The following is a 23,277-nucleotide window of genomic DNA, read 5'->3' on the forward strand; positions in this document are numbered from 1 at the left end:
ATACAGGCAGGGGCATGAATATCTGTTAGTGCTGATGTGACCAAGAATATGTTCCATGTGTTGTGTTTATCTGCATATTGCTGTAAAGACTACATCTATTTTTTATGGATACGGGTGAGTGTGTGCCCTCATTTCACCACACCTTGCCCAGGTGAGGTTGCTGTTTGAGCCTCTCCAGTAGTTGCGTGTTGTGCTGTTGTTGTAGGAGATGTGCGTGGAGGGTCCGCGGGCTCTGAGGGAGGGGCTCCGAGCGTGTTCTGCTCAGGGGCTTGTGGGGCTGAGCACCTCCAGGAGTCAGGTGGTCTAACTGGGGGGCAAACTGTAGCTGGACGGGGTCTAGGCCTGGAACTGGTCAGAGACAAAGAAGCAGAAAAGTAGTTTGTTTCATGTATGCACTCACTCTGCTACTTAAACTGACTTATTTCTTTCAGTTTATAATTTAGTTTCCTTTGCAATATTGGTTATTTCCAAGGATATAACGGATGAAACATGTTTTTTGTGTGTTACTGGAATAGTAAAGTCACTGGAGAAAAAAAAAAAAAAAGCTTATTCTAAAGTAAACCACTGGGTGGCGCTCTTACATTTCAGATGGTGAAATTTGTGAAAACAGTGACACCTTTAAATTGATAAAGGTTTTCATTTGTGGCTATTTGGTAACATCTTGGACGTGTGTATTTTTGTAGCCATGTGCATTTATTCCACTGATGCAATCCTGGTGAAATCAGTTACAGAACATAAAGGTAAAATTAGTCATATCAGTGCTTTTGGCCCTGACTCATGTGCATCTCTGTGTGTCTACAGTTTATGTACCAGTGTGTGTGTGTGTGTGTGTGTGTGTGTGTGTGTGCGTCTCACCGCTGAGTAGCGGAGCATGTACCAGCCCAGAGGGCTCCAGGATGATGACGGGCAGGTGAGGGTTCATCTGCCCAGCCTGATCCTCTCTGCTCAGGGGGAGGAAGACAGACGAGCCCCCGGCTGTAACCAGTGGCACCCGGCCGACCCTCAGAGAGGACAGCTCTCCTTCGGCCTGCACACAGGCAATGAAACAGCTTCTTATAGATAACATTTTATCACAGCTCAATTCACATAGAATGGTAAATGAACATATTCCAATATGTTGACTAGTTGATCAGTTTTGTTTGGAGGACGAGATAAGAACAACTCTCCAGTCACTTAAATTTCAACCCACAAGTTCAATGTCACGGTGAAACAGTAGAACAGTATAGTCAGAGCACCATGCTTCCTTTATTCCATGAACTTCCTGTTTAAAACAGGACAAAGGGGAGGGTAGATTTCATTCATTCATTCATTTCATTGACGTTTTCAACTCATGGGATGTTACGTTATGTGAACTTTTTAAGCTAACATGTCTCCTTAAGTCATTTAACCTGGCACAGAATGAGATTCCTTCATTTTTGATGAACATTTAAAAAAAAAGATGTGTTCTTCATGAAGCAGATCACATCATTACACTACAAAACATTGTTGTGTAAGGGAATAGAGATACATTTTAAGAACAAATGAGTTGTAATGACAGACATCTGTTGCACTTCTCTGCTTACCCTGGCATTGGCTGGCAGTCCCAGTGTGATGGTGGGCAGAGTGGAGGGACTCTGGATGGTGAAGTTAGCTAGAGTGCCATCTCTGAGCAGCAGCTTCTGGGCCTGGAAATGCCAAACATAATTATTAATCCAAAAAATAATAATAGAAATCCAAACTGCTGTTTTTATGAGATAAGGTAAATCCCATTTAACATTTAAGAGGAAGAAGTATACCATAATGAAGTAACCAAATGCCAATTTTTGCAAAATGTAAATCTTCAGTACTCTAAACCAGTGCAGTCTAATTAAACCTGAGCTAGTGTTTTGCCCTGAGCCGTCTTCATGACTCAGACATCCACAGCAGGTGTGACAGAGGTTGACTTTGTCAGCTGTTTATACATAATACATTTAATCACACAAACACTCAGTGCTCCCATACTCTTGTGTCGCTGCTTTAAACATGTCATTACTCAGCGTCTCGGCACAGCTCATGGACATGAAACATCTCTGTTTTAGCGAACCGTGTGTTTACTTGTTTTTCGTCTCTACGACAAGAGTCTGTAAAGGCTGCCTGTAGGAACGGCAAAAAAGGAAATATTTCGTTTTATCTCTAGTCTTTTGCATTTTTCTCTTTATCTAACCAGCTTCGTCCTGATTCTTTAGCTACTGTATTTCCCAAAGCACTTTTCGATCAACAGACTCTTTAAACCTCTGATTTACAGTAAAAACATGGTTTAGTTGGTTCGTTTCGGTTAAGCATGGAGTGAAATTGTTTAGTCAACCGATCTTTTAGTTTGTTTTGCTTCGTTAATATTCTGTGAGGACTCAACAACATAACGTGAGCGCTCACCTCGTGCGAGAGGCCGCCTGCAGAGGGTAGCAGCCCGTTCTCATTGGGCAGACTGTCATTAGGAGAACTGCAGCCAGAGACTGGAGTACTGCTGCTGCTGGGGGACGAGTCTGGAGAGTGAAAGTTTACAATATGATTATGCATGTTGATCAAATTTCAATTACATAACATTTGATCAACATCAGTGAGATCAAAAATCTAATTAGTCATAGTTAGAAAGAATGAAAACCTTCCTTTGACCACTATTCACCACTCTTATTCACCGGTAGGTGTGTTTGTGTGTCGGTGTCTACTTACCCAGTGTGTCAGGTACTCTGTGCTTGACAGTGGCTGGGGCACTCTCTTTGCGGGTGAGCGGGCTCTTGCGGGTGTTTAGGTGTTTCTTCAGCTTGTGTTTCACCTTCAGATTGGGCTCAGATGCTGACAAATCAAGGCAACGTGGGAAATAAATGATGTGATCATGTGCAAATGTTTTACTACACTCGGTTACTATTACTGACTTTAATATTACAATAATGATTTAAGCTATTTCCAGTTCATGGAATCTTACATATTGCCCATACTAAATCTGTAAAGGGACAAAAGACATGACTGGTTGTGATTATGAAAGAAAAACTGATCTTTTTTTAAATGCTGCAACACACAATGCTTCATCAAATTGGGAATACTGTTGCTTGAAGTAGTGAGTCGCCTCAGTCCCTGCCTCTGGATAAAGTCAAAGTGTGACGGTGGATGTCAGATGTCTCACCTGCTCTGCGTAGCGGCGTCCCCTCTGAACCTTCAGAGGACGCCTGTGATGGAGATGAGACCAGAGGCTGAGAGGACACACTGGGGTCTGGGCCCAGCTTTCTGGGAAAGCACAAAAGACAAAAATGAGACAATTGCACATGGTATAACTTCATTTTTCTTTAGCTCTCTGTTTGTGTGTATTTTGTGTCACCTGTATGCTACAGGTGCAGTCAGACTGTTGGAGTTTGTTCTTTCCAGTGCCGCCTGTTTCTGCTTCTTAAGAATCACCTCCTGGAGTTTCTGTTTCACCAGGGAACTGGCCACCGCACCTGTCAATCAGGAACACGAACAACCAATCAAAAGCGTGCTTCATCATAATGGCAGGAGGAAGGAGAGGCCCAGCAATAAGAGTGCATAACCAACCCTTGTGCAGGACCTAATCGGCGACTAATATCAAAATACACGACAAAGGCAACTGGAGCAACACTGAGGGGAGTTTCAGCAAATACATGTATGAGAGTGTGTGATGCAGCATAAGGTCACCGGTTTGTCTGAGTGTGTGTTCGCTGCTATTTCTGTGTGTGTACACACAGAGGTGACAGGAGGTGCTAGGAGTGATCAAGTCAATATTGACCCAGTGACTTTCTGTGTCCAGCCTCAAAGCTATATTTAACTCCACTGTCGTAGCTCCATTTGTCAGATTATATTTAGCTCTCATGTCAAGGCAAACAGCTTCGAAAGAGGAGAAACGCTGTTCAATAAAAGGGGAATAAGAAGGGACTTTCCTCTTTGGCCATGATTAGCACTCTGGGCCATAATTATTTTTTACGACATGGAAATAAACACAACTTCAAATGTAACTTGCTTACTTGTAGTAACTTGTTAGTGTAGATGAAGGTTAATGTGTATGTGTGTGTGTGTGTGTGTGAGAATGGACTCACTCTGTTGACTCTTGTCTTTGTGTTTTAGCTGCTGCAACTCCTGTTGCTTCTCATGGTGCTCCTGTTCTCGCCTCCTCTGCTCCATGTTGAACTAAATATGTTTGAGGAACATAAATAAAGCAAATGGTTACGTAAGAATAATATATTAGAAAATACAATGTACAATTTATTTACAAGAGGCTCGCCTCAGTGTTTAGCGTCACTATTGTATTCTTAATGTTTCTACTTGTGTCCCTTACCCGGATGTGCTGGTGCAATTGTTGTTGGGAGAAGGAGGTGCGGGGGGGAGGGGAGAACGGCGTGAGGAGTAAAGGTGGGTGCAGCGGGGTGAGGAGCGCCGTGTCCGAACCAGGGCGCATTCCCCGCTCTCCCACCCTGAGGTCCATGGGAAACAAGGCCGCGCACGACACCGGTACTGCCACAAAGGAGTCTGGGAAAAGACGGGGATGATGGGAGGGAGAGACAAGAAGCGTCAATTTGTTTCATCCCCACTAAAAGCAGTTCATTTACACAATACTGTGTGGGAAACCATACCTGAAAAATAATGAGTGCATGCAGAGACTAAATAAGAAAGAGAAAACAAATACCTGAAACACTGTTTCATGTAACACAAAACTCACAATTGCAGAACTCGTAGCAAAAAGAGCTGACTATTAGCAGGCTAGAAAAACAAAGCTAAAGTACGGCTGCAGATCCACTCAGAAAGTTTGCTCTCACATAAAAGTGAACTGTTTGAAATGGCAGACTTAGAGTATTTCCCAACTGAAGATAGTGTAACACTTTAGTTTATTGTGTAAATGATCTGTATTACAATGATCCTATATAACTATATGATACCATATCAACCATTACAGTTTATCAAGTGGTCTATTGTGCAGATGGAAAGTACGTGCGACTAGAAGTGTTGTATCCGTACTGAGAAAATATGGTTGTGTAAAAAGGATGAGTTACATTGGCTCTCCAGCAACCACCCAAACAGGTGCCTCATGTAGGATACTGACCCCCAAACTGCTGCAGTGGAAAAGTTTACGAAACGGACGATAAAACTGACCAAGTGCAATGAAGGAACTGTTGATCGCGAGGCTAAAACAGGCGTTTTCGTACAAAAAGAGATCAGAAAGCTGTAAATGGGTCAGTTTTATGTACATACACGGGGTAAAAATGTTACAGCTTGGTGCATATTAATCAACAGTGTATGTCTCGGTTTGCTTATATTAAAATTATTATGGCACACACACACACACACACACACACACACACACACACACACACACACACACACACACACACACACACACACACACACACACAGTGACAACGTAATAAGTTCAATCTTTGTTTTCTTAGTGTGTTACACATAAACTCACACCATCTCTCACTCTGTATGAGTGCCTGTCTCGTACACAGAAACACACACGCGCACACACAGACACAAGAATTTCCATGCTTTTTGCATGCTGTTTGGGTTATTTGCATTGCATGGCTGAGTCAATGGGAAATATTGCCTCATCCGGCGCTAAAAACAGGATCCAGGAAGGGAACAGCTTGGGAAAAGGCTGGGGGTGGTTTCTGTCTATGAGACGCTTACACACACTTATTTGCACGCACACACACACACACACACTCATGCATACAGATGCACTGGTATATGCACAAAAAAATGCACACTGACTCACACGCTAACAGAAACACAGCTGTTAATAAATACAGACACTCACGTGTCCAACCAAACACTAAGATGAACACACGTGGACAATGCTGTAGCAAGCGACGTACATTCACCTGCAGATGTATATATAGTTGTTCATACACAAAATAAATAGACAAGCAAACATTCACAACACATGTGCGCACACACACACACACACACACATTCTGTTAAGACATTTACACACATTCACAGGCAGCACACTCATACACAGCTGCACACACAAGACAGGCTTGAGCAAACACCTATTGCTCAAACCTGCCTTGACAATTAAACCAAAACTTTAAAAACACACACACACACACACACACACACTCAGCGCAAGCCTTGAAATAACTTGGTGTGACATCATCTCCCTGCTGCTGCGCCTGGTGCTCAGATGTCAGGCTGCACTGTGTTAAGTAAATGTCACTCATAGAAAGGCTTGGCCTGATGCCAATAGCGGCACTGGGATTAGGTGAAAGGGAATAGAATAGAATACCCACACACACACACACACACACACACACACACACACACACACAGTGAATGTAAGTTACTGTGGTGTCATTAGCACCATTGTTTGGGTTAATGTGACTTTCAAATGTGTGTGTGCGCTGCGTGCAGTGTACTCCTCCATATTAGGAGGCATAAATGCAGAGAGACAGTCTGAATGCCGACCACGGCTGGAATAACAGAAATCCCTTGGCAAACACACACATGCACAAACACACACCTATTCTCTGTAATGACAGCAGGGAATAACAAGGCTATTATTCTGAGGAAAAAGGGAGGAGAGCATGGTTATACAAGGAAACACACACACACACACAGAGTCGGGAACACCAGTGTCTTTCGCTTTCCCTGCCTCCCATGGGTTATAAATAGCAAAACACACAGCATTTACCTACACAAGGCTTTTTGTTTCTACAAGGAAAACCACACACACACACACACACACACACTTGGGGAGTAACCTAGTGATGTCACCTCCAGTTTCCAGTTGTTGGTAAAGTGGGGTTAAGAAACAGAATCATTTTATCCTTTGGAGGAAATTTATAGTTTGCTGACAGGAAATGCAGCTTAACCACTTGGTCACAGTGTTTTTACGTCCATTAACCACTTCACAAATACCAGTTTGAAAAATCCTCAGTATTGCAAAATGTTGCTTGTGTTGATAAAGAAGTTGCACGCCAATGGAAATCACTTCATAAACTACATTCCTGGCTTGATATGATCAGTCTAAGAACTGGTTGACTCTCAGTGCATAAAAATGTTGAGTGGCTTTTATTGACATGTAGATTTCTGACTTTCTGTTTGTACTCACGCCAGAGTGTGTTATGTTTCTCAGTATGGAAAGCAAGCACACAGTGGGCCAACTTAATGACTCCACACCAGGTGAGAAAAGGCATTACGAAAAGCTTCCATACCGTAATGAACATTTCCCTCTATTCTTACCGATGTATTGAGATTTGAAGCCTTTATGCATCATTGGTGTAGAACTCACCATCATGGCTCAGTCCACCTGTCCCACAACACACTGTGCTTATTTGATTTAGCTTTATTAACAGTAATGCTGCTGCATTTACACCAGTAAGTACATTATGTTTTTTTTTTTGCATCTAAAGTTTTCGAAACGTGGGTCCTTCAGTTGAGGAGTAACCACTTAGCCACCCTGCTGCCCAGAGAGTGGATAGAATTGTAAAATAACTGATAATAACACAGTTCCCATGCAGCCAACAGGACTTTAAGCCTAGAAACCGTGTAGTGGTTTAGTCTCCGGACCTCTGCAGCCACATCTAATCCCCCCACAGACTCTCACTCCGAGTAATGTGAGGCTCTCATGTTTTTAGTTCTCTGAAAGAATGGTATTATGTTACAGTTCATTACATCTGCGTGTCCGTCCTCCTGTGGATCCTGTGGTTGTGATTGTGTGTTGATTTTATTTAAATAGCACAGTGTTTCTGCTCAAATGGAGCCAGGAAGACGTGTACCAGAATAACACAAAGCATGCACACACACGTGGAGATGCATACATACAGCCACAGGCCCATGTGAGACCATGAAGTAATGTGACGTGTTTGTCTTGAGAAAGGAACAAGGAACAAGGAAAGCCAAATAATTCCTGCTATAGGTTAGAGGGAAGAGGGCTTCATTGTACTTCAAATATGTAACAGGACTATGCAGTCTCAACACCTGAGAAGAGCGTTATTTTTTTGATTTTCATCAACTGCAATAGATTTTCTGTTGAGGTGGGTCAGAGCACTGTGGGAAATGCAGTCTTTGTTTTAACCACGCTTCTCCCTTATAACTATCACTGTAAATAGAGAATACCAGCTATCTCACTCTTGCTCATATTGGTCTGTTTTAGTCTAGATTTCTGTGACTGTCTTTTCTGGAACGGTCTCTCTCTAGAGTTCACATTGTTTTTTAGCAGAGACTGCCGAATTACGTACCTATTAAAAAGGAATTAGTATTTAAGGACACATGCACGCCCCTTACATAATACAGAGCTGGACGACATTGTTATTTGTCTTTTAAAGTCTGTATAATCCTTCTTCTTCATTTATGACAGGGTAACTGCTCAAGGTGTGTCAGTTTGGACACACTTGACACTTGTGTTATTAAAATCCATTTGTTGCTATCGGGTGTAACCACAGGTGTTGTCTTATTAACCAGGACTGACAAAGTATCCGACACTAAAATGTTAAATTTAGGTGGATTTAGTGATGGCACAGTGCAGTGACCTCAGATTAAAACAATGCTACGTAAAAGTACAGCGTGTGTGTGTGTGTGTGTGTGTGTGTGTGTGGGGGGGGGGGATGTATGTCACAGTACGTTGTTGGTGATTTCCATAATGCACAATGATACAACCTGTCTGGGTATGGACCGTTGGGAATGTGCTGATTTATCTGAAAGATTACGTCAACTAGGCACACGATGTCTCTACAGACAAAATAAAATACTTTGTGAATGTACGAGTGTGTGTGTGTGTGTGTGTGTGTGTGTGTGACTGACAAAGAGAAAAAAAGAGACTTTATCCTACTGCCTGGCATCTTAGTAATCCCTTCCTACTGTTTCCTCCCCTTTCTATTATTTTATTCTGAACTTGTGTTCTGCTTAGTCAGGACTGGTTCTACAGGTAGGACAAGGATATATTAAGGTCTCTCTCTCTCTGCTCTCTCTTTTTGCCTCCCTCTCTCTCTCTCTCTCTCTCTCCCTCTTCCCATTTCCGTCTGTCCCTACTCCCGTCATACCCTCTTGTGAAGTGAACAGATGTTGGCTGAGTAAAAGTCGAGGAAGAGAAAAAGCCACGCAGGGCAAGAGAACAGGGGCAATAAAACCGGACAGATGAAAAGGAAACAAAAACATGGACGGACCAGAAAAAAAAGACAAGAAAGGCGAGTTAGTTAGCAATCTTAAAACAACCTGCAGACACGTCTTGTCACTCTCTGCACACTTAGGGAGAGCTGACAGCCGGCATATTGCCACTAGTGATACTCAGGCTGTACAAAGTCAACAACCAAGTGAGCAGACGCCACCACTTTGTGTCTTGTCACACGTCCAAATATAGCTACACCGCCTTCTTCTCTTTTGACTGTACTGTGCGCGTGAGTGCGTCTAAATCACACTGCTGCTTTTAAAAAGGCAACAGCTACTTTCAGTTGATAAATATGTCAATACCTCGGGATATCTGCGAGGCTGCTAGCACAAAAAAAAAAAAAAAGACTTGAATGCAAATCAAGGCCCTTTAAGGTGTGGGAAACTCATAGACAGAGTTGTTAGATATTTAAGAAAGAGGAGAAACAGAGAGAGAGAAGAGCAGATGAAAAAAAAGAGAGGGATGAAGGAGGGACTATGGAGAAGGAGACAGAGGAAAAAGGTCAGAGCAGAAGGACTGGCAGAACAACCTGACACTGTAGAGAAAGTTAAACCCTCTCCTCTTGACTCTCTCTAAATTCCCTTCATCCCTTTCTCCTCAAGCTTGGAGTGGCATGCATGTGTGTTATTATAATGTCTACACGTGTGTGTGTGTGTGTGTGTGTGTAGAGAATGTTTTGCATGGTGTTAGCTGCAATTGCAACCGAACACTTCTTTCTTATCTAATAAAAAAAGATCCACCTGCGATTTGTTTTCTGGTAAAGTCAATTAAAAAATAAGCACACATGCTTGGAACACTTGACAAATTACAGTGTGTTTCTGCGTGTGTGGGGGCAGATAGGTGTGCGCGTGCACGCCAGTATTCCTTCCACAGGACTACTGGTGCGAGTTTACAGCCCGTCTTTCCAGCTCTTTGCCAAAGAAAACAGTTCCCATTTCATCTAAAGCAAACAAACGCAGGGTCAAAGCCACAGGTTCAAGTCTGGCTTTTCTTAAGCGAGTGGAGACGCCGGATCATTTGCAAAACAAAATGAATACAGTGCAGCAGGAATTATGGAGCTGGACATGAACTGGACAGCTGTTGGAAGTCATTTGTTACACATACACACATAGAAAAAAAAAAAAAATAGTGTTATCAATTGATTATGAAGATTGTTCTGTTGATTAAGCACATTATTCCCCAACTGGAACAGCAGGAATTACTGCGTCTATTAATCATAACAGGAGGTATACCATACAGCACAGGGATTTGTCCAGAAGAACAGCTAAGCTACAGCAGAGAGTTCACCTGGAACAGGATATCAGACGTGGTTTGAGCAATTTAAGTCAATGCAAAAAACACAAGTTGTGATTTTTAAATTCGATTTCATTGGAAAAAAAGGAAACTTTTAAAATTGTTGAGTCCCTTCTAAAAACATTCGCCTGAGACTAATAGATGTACTATACTAATATTCTAGAGTCACAGCAGCTTTCCCATAGGAACAAACCTGCAGGACACTAAACAAACCCAAAATAGCTGCGACCCCAACACAGACAAAGTTACTGTGCAATAACACACAGGCCAATGTCAGTGGCCTCCTGCAGCCGATCCCACAGTGGACGTACTTATTCACTTTAAAGTCATCGTCTGTTTAGAAATCACAATGAACATTGTGAATGTGAGAGAGAAGGGACAAAAATACAAGGGGTTCAAGCATGGGTTTGTACATCATGTGCGAGCGTGTGCAAGAGAGGCATAAAGAGTGTGTGTGTGTGTGAGTGTATGGGGGGGTGACAGTAACAGAGGAAGGTTGATGTATAATGCAGCATGGGTCCAGTTTCCTCAGTCCTCACTGAGTTTCCATAAACATCGAGGACTGCTGTCTGTTAGGTCAGAAAGCTCTCTCTCTCTCACACAGACAGACACAGACACACACACACACACACACACACACACACACACACACACACACACACACACACACACACACACACACACACACACACACACAGACACAGACACAGACACAGACACACACACAGAAAGAGAGAACATCTCTTGCATGGTGTTGCTGCTGTTAAAACAAGTGTAGGAGCAATAGCGGCACCAGAGTATCAGAGAACGAGTGAGAAAGAGAGAGAGAGAGAGAGAGGTCAATTAATTAAACAAAAGAAAGAAAATCTCTCTCTCTCTCTCTCTCTCTCAATCACTCTGTCGTTTCTACCTCTCTCTCTCTCTCTCTCAACTGCAAGCTGAGCTGAATGAGGCTTGATCACGCTCACACACACACACACACACACACACCACAGCAGACTTCCAGTGCACAGTAAGATCCAAGGAGTTTGACACAACAGGTTTCACGTCCTATTCACAAGATAGAAAAGTCCACAGAAACAACAAATTGCACACGTACGCATGGAGAGTAAACGACAAATAAAGTCCGAGGCACATACCCGTGTTTGTCTTGTAAATATCCGGCTATGTGAAAGCCCCAGTAGCACTTCTGCCTCAGCCAGCTCACAGCAGGATCTATAATTAGACAGAGAGCTCCACTCCCCTCCAGTCATCTTTTGCTATCAGCCACATCCTCTTTTCTTTAACTCCTTCTCTTTCTTCTCCTCCCTCCCTCTGTCTTTCTCCGTCTTTAGTTGTTGACCCTGAACGACGCCGAACTGTTCATTTCATCATTTCATTCACACAGGTGCCTGGGAGTACATTTTTCTTCTGCAGACTAAGATGAATCACAGTGAAATTAAGAGGCAATGTAGTTGAAATTAGCCTGAAACCCGTGCAGACTAAAAAAGGTTAGCAAGAAACTGGAAAAAGGAGGTTTCTAAGATTTCACAGCCCTTTATACATTTTAAGGACATCTCGTCTTTAAACTACCAATTCTCTATTTGTCACACTTTGGCCAGCGATGACCGTCTGCTCTTGCCACTGCAGGGTCTTTACAACCCATCCCATAAAGAGCAGGGCTTGTAACCGTGGTAACGGGGGCGGTCAGGCTGGCAGGAAGTTGAGTCTATAAAAACACAACAATGAGAGAACCAGGGTGGCTTCCTGTTTAAGAGCTGAGTTTAGACTCCCATTTCCTCCCCTCTCCTTCCCCTGCTGTTGTTGTGACGCTGCTGCCGCAGTGCCCTTGAGCCCTGCGGCAGCTATGCGTCTCATTGGATTATATGCTCAGGCAGCAAAACCAAAACAACAGTGGCTTTCTGACACCCCACCCCTTCCCCTTCTCACACTTATTACCAAATCACTGTTCCCGTTCCTCTCAATGTATGGCTTTAGTGAAAAGCTGAGGTCTTTGGCATCCATTAACTACTCAGATTAATGACTAACAGTGGCCCTGAAGGCAGCACACTAATGTACTGAACGCACACACTCACGAACACACCCATTACAGGAACATGGAAAACTACTAAGTAAACTATTGACAATCCAGTTAAATTGTGTTTAATCTATTTCAATTGTTCGTGGGACTGAATGGGCTTAAATAAATCCTGGATAACTTAAGTAAGTTAGACCCAAGAGTAAGTTTAAGTTTAGTAGAGTTGGAGGAACTTGAAGCATTGAGTTTGTGAGCGAAACAACTTTTAACGGAGAAGCTGAGAACACCGTCGGCTCACATGATGATGTAATTTAGTTTCTTTTCTAGTCTGTCTGTTTAGAGAAAATTACCTGGCAGGACCTCTAAAGATCACTTACTGACACGTTATTCATTAAAAAACAGGAGTGCAACAACAAGTTGGCTGGAGGCAGTGACTTCCTGGTGTCTTGTTGTCACTAAGAGGTTGATAAGTAATCATTGGAGACCCCAGGGAGTTACTGCACCTGGGCAATATAATAATAGTCCATCACTTAACTTTACTTAACACTTAGTTGTTTGCCTTTGGACATAGCCAGGTTAGCTGTTGGTCCCCTTTGCAAGGCCACATTATGCATACTTCACTGTTTGGGAGGTGTAGCGCTGTCGATCAAACTGGTTGCAGCAATGTGACATCCATCCGCCAGGACTTTCTGTTTGATGACGTTTGAGTTTCTGTAGGTGGTGTCTTTTGTCCGTTCAACTGTTGTGGGTGTTGCAGCTTAATGATAACACCCAGCTCTTCCTCTATTTATTTAAAACGTTCCTCTGGAAATGTAAAATGTATCACTGCCTATGAACCTTTTTCCCAGGAAAGACTGACAACACAACTAATATGAGTTATTTGTGTTGATGTTGGTTGACTGTTGTATAAAACAATCAGTGTTTAGTGCAGCGACGTATTACATGTAAGTATAGAAGGGATTATTACCCAAATAGAGTAAAAGGTACAGGAGGAGAGGGTGTATTCACTAAAAAAAAAAAAAAAAAAATCTACAGAGTTGCTAAATCAGCCTTGTGCAACACAGGATCTCTATGAATAGTCTGGTACTGACAGTTAGGATCACATGCTCTTTAGTCTGGGAGCTCACTGTCTCTCTCTCTCAGAGTACCAACTGAATTATGTGTGTTGATCACAAAACTTCAAGTACCATCGACTGATTTCTCATTCTTCTGTCTGATGTCAAGTCTAAATCACAGCTTTATTTAAAAGACTTCAGTAACTTAATACTGTCAGAAAAGCATCATTGTGTTATAAGTGGCCAAGTTCAATTTTCAGCATTTTATTTCCCTCTCTTCTATCTCCTATCTGTCTTTCTCCCTCCTTCATCCTCAGGAATCCACAGCTGTCACTCCCATTCAAAAGCTCTCGTCTTCCCAGAGCAGCTGGCCAGACTGTGGTTGGTGTGTGTGTGTGTGTGTGTGTGTGTGGGCTGGCCTGCCTACAATTGTCGCCAAACTATTTCTATATTTATTGTGTTGCTCTGTTGGTGCATACTTGAGTGTTCAAGTGTAAAAAGGTAGTTTGTGTGGATGTCGACAAGTTTAAGAACTAACCTCTGCTGTCCGTGTCTACGTGTGTGTGTGTGTGTGTGTGTGTGTGTGTGTATATGTGTGTGTGTATGTGAATAGGAAGATGAGGATGACCCTCTTGAGTGAGAACTGGTGCTTGCTGGTGCTCAGAGGGTTAAGTGAGGACACCAGAGACACCTAAATCATCCACGTGTCTCTGGTAGATCTCTGGCCCTCATGTGAGCCGTCTTAGAAGGAGTAATGATTGTATGCTCACATTATATACAGGGAAAGAAAAAAATAAATTAAATCTATGCTCACATACTCTCATACTCCCCAAACACATCAATCATGTTCAAAACATAAATACTTTATTTTCCCTCTCTTTATACTTTTCCCATTTCGCCGATTGCCTTCTGCCTGCTCCTACTGTGGGCGTTAACTTTTTGCGTTCAGACAAAAGTGGGATTATGTGTGCTTACATAATTGCTGTTTAAACAAGTAAAACAACTTGATGATGAATTCATTGATTACATGGAGATTAACTTTTTATAACCATAATAAACATTTTTATGCAACATCAGCACTGCTTCACTGTTTTTTTTTTTTTTCCAGAGTTTCTGAAGAAAGTAGTAACAGCTGCCATTGAAAAAAAACAACAACATTTAGAGTGTAAAGGCATGCCAGCAGCTTTGAGAGATTGCATTTGGGCTGCAGGAATAATGTTTACCATGTTCTCCCAATGTGTTCTAGTGATTGCAGAAGCTGGTATCTTTTCATCATCTATGATGAATTTTACCTGGTTTGACTGCTTTCTGGAGAGAGACTGGAAAGATTTTAAGATTTAGCCAAAAGGACATTTAGCTTGTTGCTGACATCTATAAAATTGAAACAAGAAAAATGCACCAATTGAAAAAATAAAAAAAAAACAGCCCCCAAAATTGAAAGAATAGGGATGTAGTTTCTTTTCACAGGTGGGACAAGAAAGACGACTATCTTTAAGGAGTCTTCTTAAATTCAAGTAGTAAAGTAAACATCTGGACAAAATTTGTGTTTGAGATAAACGATCATAAGAAAGAATGTTGCTTTCATAAAATTTAATGTTTGCTAAATTTGGCTGCTTTTTCATCTTCTCAAACAGACTCATGAAAGCCATGTGAGCTCGTAGAAGTGGAATCTAAGTACGTTTTTACATCCTGCTCTCCTTCGACTAAACAGGTACTTTATTACACCAGACCTGCATGCCAATAACACACACACATACATGACTCACACTCACACACACACGCCATGTGTCCTTGTCATCTTTCGCTCGAGTGTGTATTGCAAATGCGCCTGAAGCTGGAAACTTTAGAACAACTCATTCATCACTCACAAACAGACACACACACACACACACAGACAGACACAGACACAGGAATGTGAATACCTCTGTCTGTCACAGAGGAGACACCAGGTGTGTTGCCAGTTTGACAAATGAGAGTGAATCCTGTCTTTGCTGCACAGGCAACAGAAGCAGCGCTGAGAGCCCCCGGCCACTCAGGACCTTATTGACATTCACATCTCTGCTTCCTGTCTTTAACGCTCTCAGCTCCGTGCCGCTCGATGCAGCTTTGGTCATCTTTCAGGGATAAATCTCATTGTACCAGTTCATGACTGACGCTCCTTTTTCTGCTCTAAACACTGTTGGGTGAGATTTTCTTTGGGTCAATCTCTCTCTTGCATAGAGAAAGGTGATACGCTTCTGGTTTGTTTGGAATAACCAGAAGGAGAAGTGGGTAGCATGAGTGATGGCAGCCACCGTGATGGTCAAAAAAAACAAAAAAAGAGCACTGTGTCTGACTGACTTGATCTACTCAAGCTAAAGTTGCTTTGCACCATCGTAACTATCATAAGACAGGTGAGGAAGAAGTGTTTCCTCGTGCTGTACGAGAGCTTCACTATTGAACTATTAACATAAAAACATAAAATCTCTTTCAAAAACTTGACATTAAACTTTTCTGAAAGCCAAATTCCTTTCAGTCATGCTTTGAATTAGCTGCTGACCTATGCAGACATTTTTATTGCTCCCTGTGGGTAAATTCTTTTTTTTTCCCGGGTGCCATCCTCCTCGGGGAGGTCAGAGGTCACTATCAGTTACAAACAGATGTCCTGAAGCTGGAGGGCTTTCGCTGCTCTGCCCGTGGACACTTCAGCAGTGAGAATGTTGGTTAACAAGCAGGCTGAACTATTCGAAGCGCTCACTGCGTCTCCGCAGTCGTTGGCTCAATAAAAATCAACTCTGTGTCGTGTACTGTAAGGTACAAGAGCTGCAGTGTCGGGGAAATAACATCCGTTTCAGTATCTAATCATTTCACTGAATGTTGAACCCATCAGGGACGTGGCGTCGAAATGGGCAGCTGACAGGAAGAAGTACTGTGAAAATACACTTTGGCAAAGCAATGCATCTTCCACTTGCTGTGATGCAGCTGCTCAGCAGCACTGGTCATACTGGGCAACTCCCTGTGCAACATGAGGAAACCCCTCCCTTCATTTAGAAATTCACCTGCTTTAAATGAATCAGTCAAACCTTCCAGCTATATTCAGCAAGACAAGATCTGAAAGAGTAATTATTTAATAGACTGCTACACTTTAATGTGAAGAAATGACAGGTTTGGCTACAATTCAAAATATTCAAGATGATAAATTATACAAAACATTTATACACATCTGCCCAAGCTCCTTTTCAGACACACTCCTGCTCTCCTCAACATCAAACGCATTCTCCACATTTCCCAAACGAGATAAAGCCACTCAACACAGCAGCTCCCTCAAAGGGATTCCCCCCCCCTCCCTTTATCTTCTATAACACACACACACACACATCACACGCAGTCACTCAGATACCAGCCCACCTTTGTCATCACAGCCCACAGTGCACTCCCATATCTTACTTAGAATCACAAAGGTGGAAGAGGCAAACAGATGCTAACGTGACAACTCCAGCTCAAACGTCCATTGTTTGATCTCACAAATAGTTGACAGCGCTGGAGGGGAAATTACTTTAAACGAGCTGAATGATCTCGGTGGTTATCAGCAGTGAAAACAGTGAGTCATGAAAACAGTGGTGACTTGGTGACTGATACTGATAGCCTGTAGTAGTGGCGGAGAGAATGGCAGCTACAAAAAAGGAAAAAAGAAAAAACTACAATCTGCTGTAAAGGCTTTTCTGCCGATAAGAACGAGGGTAGATATCCGCTTATCCTGCTGAAGCCTCAGTCTACCCTGCGGGCAGGAGGCCCTTTGATTTAACGCAGCAAAATTTGACACAAACTCGACAACAAAGTTTATTCAATTGTGTTTTCTGCTGCCACATGCTGTTCACGTTTTAGAGCCAATGTAACACCTCGAGCTGGCTGACTGCCACGGCAACTAACGCAGAAAAACATCTTACAAAACATTAATGAAGCGAAGTGTTAGTGTGCGAACAGGACTCCAACATCCGCCTCAGTCTCCTTACTTCATGTTCTTCCCGTGATACATCTTTCATATCCCCGTATCTCTATTCCCCTCTCCATTTCTCTCAGTCTCTACCTGTCTCCCATAAATCTGCCTCTCTGCTCTTTTTGCTTCCCTTCAATTTCTCCATCTTATTTTTTCTATCTATGGTCTTTTCTTGGTAAAAGTTAACGTGTTCCAGGAAAGGCAGCTTCATGAATATGCACGGTCACACGCGGCTGTCTGCACGGACAACAAAGGAAGAAGACATTAACATTCTTGCACATGCTCTGCGCTCCAGTCAGGGATGAACAAACACACATACACACACATGCAGAGACAAAAAAAATCCATACATAAACAGAGTCAGTGACAAATCTAGATACAGTGATATTGAAACATGCACAAACAGATGTGCGTCCCTTTTACATACACTTGAAGATGCTCATTGCAAGGAAGAAGAAATAATACGCCATAATAGGACATTTTCAGCATTTAGAAAAAAAAGGTTCAAGTAATTGTTATTTCTTACACGTGAGCTTGTAAAGGACACTGAGAATGAGAGATTTTCTGGTTTGAACTTCTCAAATGTGCCGGGAGCACAAATTATTCAGTTTTACTAGAAGATTATTTGAATTTCCTTGTGTTTGCCAGGAAGAAGACATTAGTTAGACATAAGCCAGATGCTGAGTACGAGATACAAGCTATCAAAAGAGGGTTTAATGTGTAAATTTCAGCAATTTTCAGCGATGGGACACTCGGGACTTACTCGGACTTTATTCACACTTGTGAATCTGACAAAGAAGCCCAGTGTGTGTACAAACAACAGCCTGCATGCTTAGAAATCACTGCATGCATCTCATCTCGTTCTTCCTCCTTCCTCCTTGCAATATGGGGAATATTCGTCGCAGCACATTTGTGATTTGCACAGTTTACTGCACATCTCCTACCACTCCCTAGCTCTTCTCACCTCTGCTCTCTGCTGTACCCTTTTCTGCTGCGTCTGTGTGTGTGCACGTCTCTGAGAATCCCTTCTATCCACACACAAACACACACACACACACACACCAAACACACCCCGACATGTGCACACACCCACAGACAGACACAAACACAGACGCACATTAAATAAACACGCATTGTGTGTCTCTCTCCTCCACCACTTCAGTGAGTTGTTAAAATTAGCCTTAATCTGTAAACGTCACTGGAGACAATTTATGTCTCTCTCTCTCTCACACACACTCACACACACAGTCAGATGCAGAGTCAGGAGTCCATCCAGATGGGAGGAGATCCGGTTACATCTGCTCTAACGACGGGCTATCTGATCCGAGGTCAGTGTCAGTCACCTCGGTGATCTGGAGTGAATGTGAGCCGTCCATTACTCTCTGCTGCACTTCAGGTCAGACAATATCGAAATACAGCGAGGAGTCTGGTTCGAAAAACCTGTGATTAGGGCTAGACTGATATATGGGGCCGGGACTGGCCTGTGATCAGATATCAGCTGTTGGACTGTCACATCTACCAAGTGCAGGAGTGTCAGTAAAACACAAGCAGTTTAATTTAATAAACTTTTTATGCAGGATTTTAATTTCACAGATGTTTGTTGTAAATATAATCTTTTCTTCATCTCATCTCTCTGAGGTTTAGGTCAGAATACCTTAATGAGCAAGTAACCATTTAAAGCTTAGTTGGTTTAAAAGAATGCAAATATCCAGTGATCTGATTAAATCCGGGCAAAGATATTACGTATCGGTGGTTGAATTTTCACAAGCCTATGAGCCTTGAGCCCATGCTGTGACGCTAAATAAAAATAAACTTAATGGAAGCAAACACAAATCACTTGAGGCTCTAAAACGCTGTTTTAGATCCAAGGTTTCTGGTTTGGAGCAGTGGGTGGGACCGAGGTGAATATTGAAGGGTTTTTTTCCCCCCCAAATGCCGCAGGAATAAAACCTCTGAAAAATAATTCCATCGACTTCAGTAAATTTCAAAGGGGATTAAGTGTAAGAAGAGAGAGAGACAGAGAAACAGAGCGAGAGAGCGAGAGAGGGGTCCTGAGGGGAATACAGATTGTGACCTGAGGCCAATAGCAGACCAATTACCCAGCTGACCACAGCAAGGAGCCTTCAGCTCAAAAGGTTAACACAACATGAATTGATTTGACATACTTCTAAAACTTTACCTCAGGCCACACCATGTACGCTGACACACAGCCTCTCTGTCCGAGTTACCCTAAATATGTACACCCTGATACAGAAGAATACACAATTAGCTGACATGAAAAGCACACTCACACACAGTTCTACGGGCCCCTTGGAGAGTATTATATAACATTACCCCTGACATATCAAGTGATTTCACTCACTAGAGGCAGGACAATCGAGCCATTTGTTCAGCAGGTCAAAAATAGCGCCTCCTTCATTGCCGTGTACTATTACTACCATTAATACCACAACTACTGTGTCTGCACTGCAGTTTGGCTTTAAGGGGCCCCAAAGTTCAAAATGACCATAATATATCTGCAGAGTTTAACGCTGTTGTTGTTCAGTGCAAACCACATCAGTACAAATAAGTCAGTCAATTTTTTTTTTTTTTTTTTGGGGGGGGGTGGGCACCTGCTGGGATTTAATGACTTTATACTGTTTTGGAACAAAAGCGCTACACACACACACTGGACATTCAAGAGGGAGCACAATTTAGTGTTGAATAAATAGTGCAGTAGCTGCAGCGGTGTCACCATTCCAGCCCGTTGTTTGCCATGAACACTAAACCTGTCGATTAAATGTTAAAGCGAGATCAAGTTACGCTGAAGTATAGAGAAGTGAGCAAGATTAGTGGCAGAAAAGGGAACATTAAACCAGATTTAAGGTTTAATGGGAGCTCTTTCACTACCTCATTAATGCATTTTGATATACACACACATGTACACACACACACACATTTCCCTTACACTTGTCATCATATAGGTATTGTTGGCATTCATGGACATCACTTAAACTAACAGGGAAGTTTTGTGTGAAATGTATGATATCAGAAAACATGAAAAATACATATCCAATAGTGTGAGTTTAGTTGGCATAGATTTTCAGATTTTCATTTCGAAGAGGTTTAAATATATACAGAAATAAGTGTTCTATATAAAGACATCAACTATAGAGCTGAATCAAATCGCCAAGTAATTGATCATCCAATCAACATAAAATGAATCCATTCTTTTTTACAATATCAATCTCCTTTCATAAGAAAACACCTGGTGGTTTTCATAATATTTATGGTATTAAACCGAATATTTGGGGGATTTGGTCTGTTGGACAAAAGAAACAATCTGAATATGTGAACTACTGTTTAGTAGATATTATAGAGGTGGGATGACTTCATCAGCTGATTCAATCAGAAACACTGGCAACAAAAGCTTTTTTATCAGTCCATTAGCAAATTCTATTAACTTGTTATGGAGCTTATTAAGACTGACTGAAAGATGCTGTGGTATAGAAAGTGGATTAAATACAAAGATAGAAAGCACAAGATGTTTGCAGTGGGTGATACCTAAGGTAAGAGAGTCTGTAACTTCTACCTGTTGATCTCTTTTTTGTTAGTGCGTTAATAATGTTTTGTATTTAACTGGAGAAGAAGCACGAAGAACATACCACAGTAAATGAGGGAAGGACTCCTGTTAGCCTGCAGGTCTGTTATAGCAGCCCTGTGTAGTTTAAAGAGCCGTTTAAGCTCTAGAGGCCTTTAAAATGGTGGTTTTACATGTTATCCACATCTTACGCAGACTGCTGCCACCTTAGACGGCAGCTTCACAGACGCCTGGCATCAGGGCACCATGCTCGACAGAGAAAATGGTTTAATGTGAGGTTACGTGTGTGTGTGTGTGTGCGTGTGTGTGTGAGAGAGAAAGAGATTACAGAGGAAAACAAAGGAGAGAGAGCCAGTGTCAGTTGCCCTGCACGGACAACACACATGTAATCAGACCCTACAGCCACGGCAATGACCTCACCGGCTTTTTCCACAAGCGCGCACACACACACACACACACATATACACACACACACACACTCTTATACAAAGGGCACATAGCGGCTCTTTGGTTAGCGTACAGTCAGCGGAGCCTGGCACAGCGAGAGCCAGCTTCCATTCAGAGAGTCATGCATTGTAATCCTACACAGTGTGATCACACAGGCATGCTTCACAGTGGAGAATGCTAATCTAAACTAAAAGGCAGGACACAAAGAAACAGCCGGGTGACTCGTTTCTGATGGGTGGAGCGGTGGATCGAATGCATTTTGATCTCAGGTCGAAGAAGAGACCTTTGAGTGTTTCCCATGTGAGTCAGCACTAACCAAGCTGAAGCTTGTTACACAGTCAGGGGAACCAGAATGGAGAGAAATATGTCAAGAAGATATGTAGCTGCTGCTGTCATGACGGAAATTGCTGGTTAGTATGAAGAAAAGCAATCCAAGCATGCGCAGTACAGTCTCACACTCTAAGTTAGATTTTTCTCAAAGTGGGGTGTGAGAAAAGTGTGAAAGGGTTAGTTCTGATTCACATCCTGTATCATAGTAGTAGTTAATGTTGACTTTTCAATTGTCTAACCATGACTGCATTCAAATGGAAATGGGGTGATTACGTGACGAATGACAAACTGTTGCAAGAAAATATTTGTAGGAAAGAAATTTGGATCATTCCAGATGTTTGTCATGTTTGATTTAATTAAAAATCAAGGATTTTCTAAGAATAAATGTTGTGAAATAAAGCAGATCTCTCGACTGTTAAGAAGAAATGACACAATCATGTCAGTGAAATTGAAAAAAAAAACACACTATCACCCTTGACAGATTTCTACATTTCCTGCAAGACTCATTGTGATTTAGGATTAAACAACATTTCTTAAAAAATAACTAAAAGTGGATCTTTTTCACAGCCAGCGAAACGCTCAATAGCTCATGTGTTAAATTTAACTTTCACACATTTTTGTGGGACTTTCTGACACATAATAAACTACATTTCTGCATGACCCACACATGAAACCCACACATGAAAAACACAGCGGGGCCGAGTGCGTCTTTCCAACTAGGCCAACACCTGTTCTGTACTTTACTGCATTTCTCTGAGAATCAAACAGCTTAGATCATTCTGCACTGGAAAAACTGCTGTCACCCAAACTGTGTAATGTGTGTGTGTACGCTGTAAAAAAAAAAAAAGAAAAAAGTGCTGTAAAGAGGACAAGATGTAGTCTTTGCAGCATTTTTCCACACGAATGTTTCACTGCTGATGGATGTAGCCTGGTTTTAACAAGTTTAAGAGAAATATTACAAACCCACAGCTCAACTACTTATTGAGTTACAGTTGGAGGTTTTAAAAAAAAAAAAAACCTACCTGCCACTGTATGAAGTGTGCTGTCCTGTCTGTCTGTCTGTCTGTCTTTACGGTGTTACCAGAGGTGCTGATTCCATCTGTGGACACAAACAGAAGAACACAAGCTCAAATACACAACATAAAACAAATGACTCGAATTGGCGAGTGGGAGCTGTGAGCTACAAACCAGATCAAAATGCTGCTGTTGCTCGTGAATAATTCTCCTCTTTATTGTGAAAATGTCAACCGCAGGCCACCATAAGCTGTCCGGGAAGAAGTTGTTGCACTTCCTGCCGGCAGCCAACAGAGGCAGATAAAAGTCATAGAGGACTTAATGCTGCTTTAGGTTTGTATTAGCAGACTAACCGGCCACCTGATGGGTGCGGCTGGGCACAATCTGAGCTGCCCTCTGCTGTAAAGCTCCCAGCTAGTCAGATCTCACTTTTTG

The 23,277-nt window shown here is 42.2% G+C and overlaps 1 protein-coding gene across 1 annotated transcript in view; it reads right to left on the reverse strand.

Annotated features, from left to right (window-relative positions):
* The window catches only part of hdac7a (histone deacetylase 7a), a 55,755-nt gene that overhangs the window by 17,838 nt on the left and 14,640 nt on the right, over positions 1-23,277 (reverse strand). Inside the window, exons 2-11 of the mRNA XM_070839496.1 lie at positions 22,851-22,927; positions 4,301-4,491; positions 4,062-4,152; positions 3,332-3,449; positions 3,140-3,240; positions 2,689-2,811; positions 2,392-2,501; positions 1,563-1,664; positions 856-1,027; positions 143-348 (exon numbers count right to left, since the gene is read on the reverse strand). Of these exons, the coding sequence (XP_070695597.1) occupies positions 143-348; positions 856-1,027; positions 1,563-1,664; positions 2,392-2,501; positions 2,689-2,811; positions 3,140-3,240; positions 3,332-3,449; positions 4,062-4,152; positions 4,301-4,447 (1,170 nt within the window). The 5' untranslated portion in view covers positions 4,448-4,491; positions 22,851-22,927. The remainder of the gene's footprint in view (positions 1-142; positions 349-855; positions 1,028-1,562; positions 1,665-2,391; positions 2,502-2,688; positions 2,812-3,139; positions 3,241-3,331; positions 3,450-4,061; positions 4,153-4,300; positions 4,492-22,850; positions 22,928-23,277) is intronic.

The sequence above is a fragment of the Pempheris klunzingeri genome, chromosome 11 (assembly GCF_042242105.1).
Source record: "Pempheris klunzingeri isolate RE-2024b chromosome 11, fPemKlu1.hap1, whole genome shotgun sequence".
Taxonomy (NCBI): Eukaryota; Metazoa; Chordata; class Actinopteri; order Acropomatiformes; family Pempheridae; genus Pempheris; species Pempheris klunzingeri.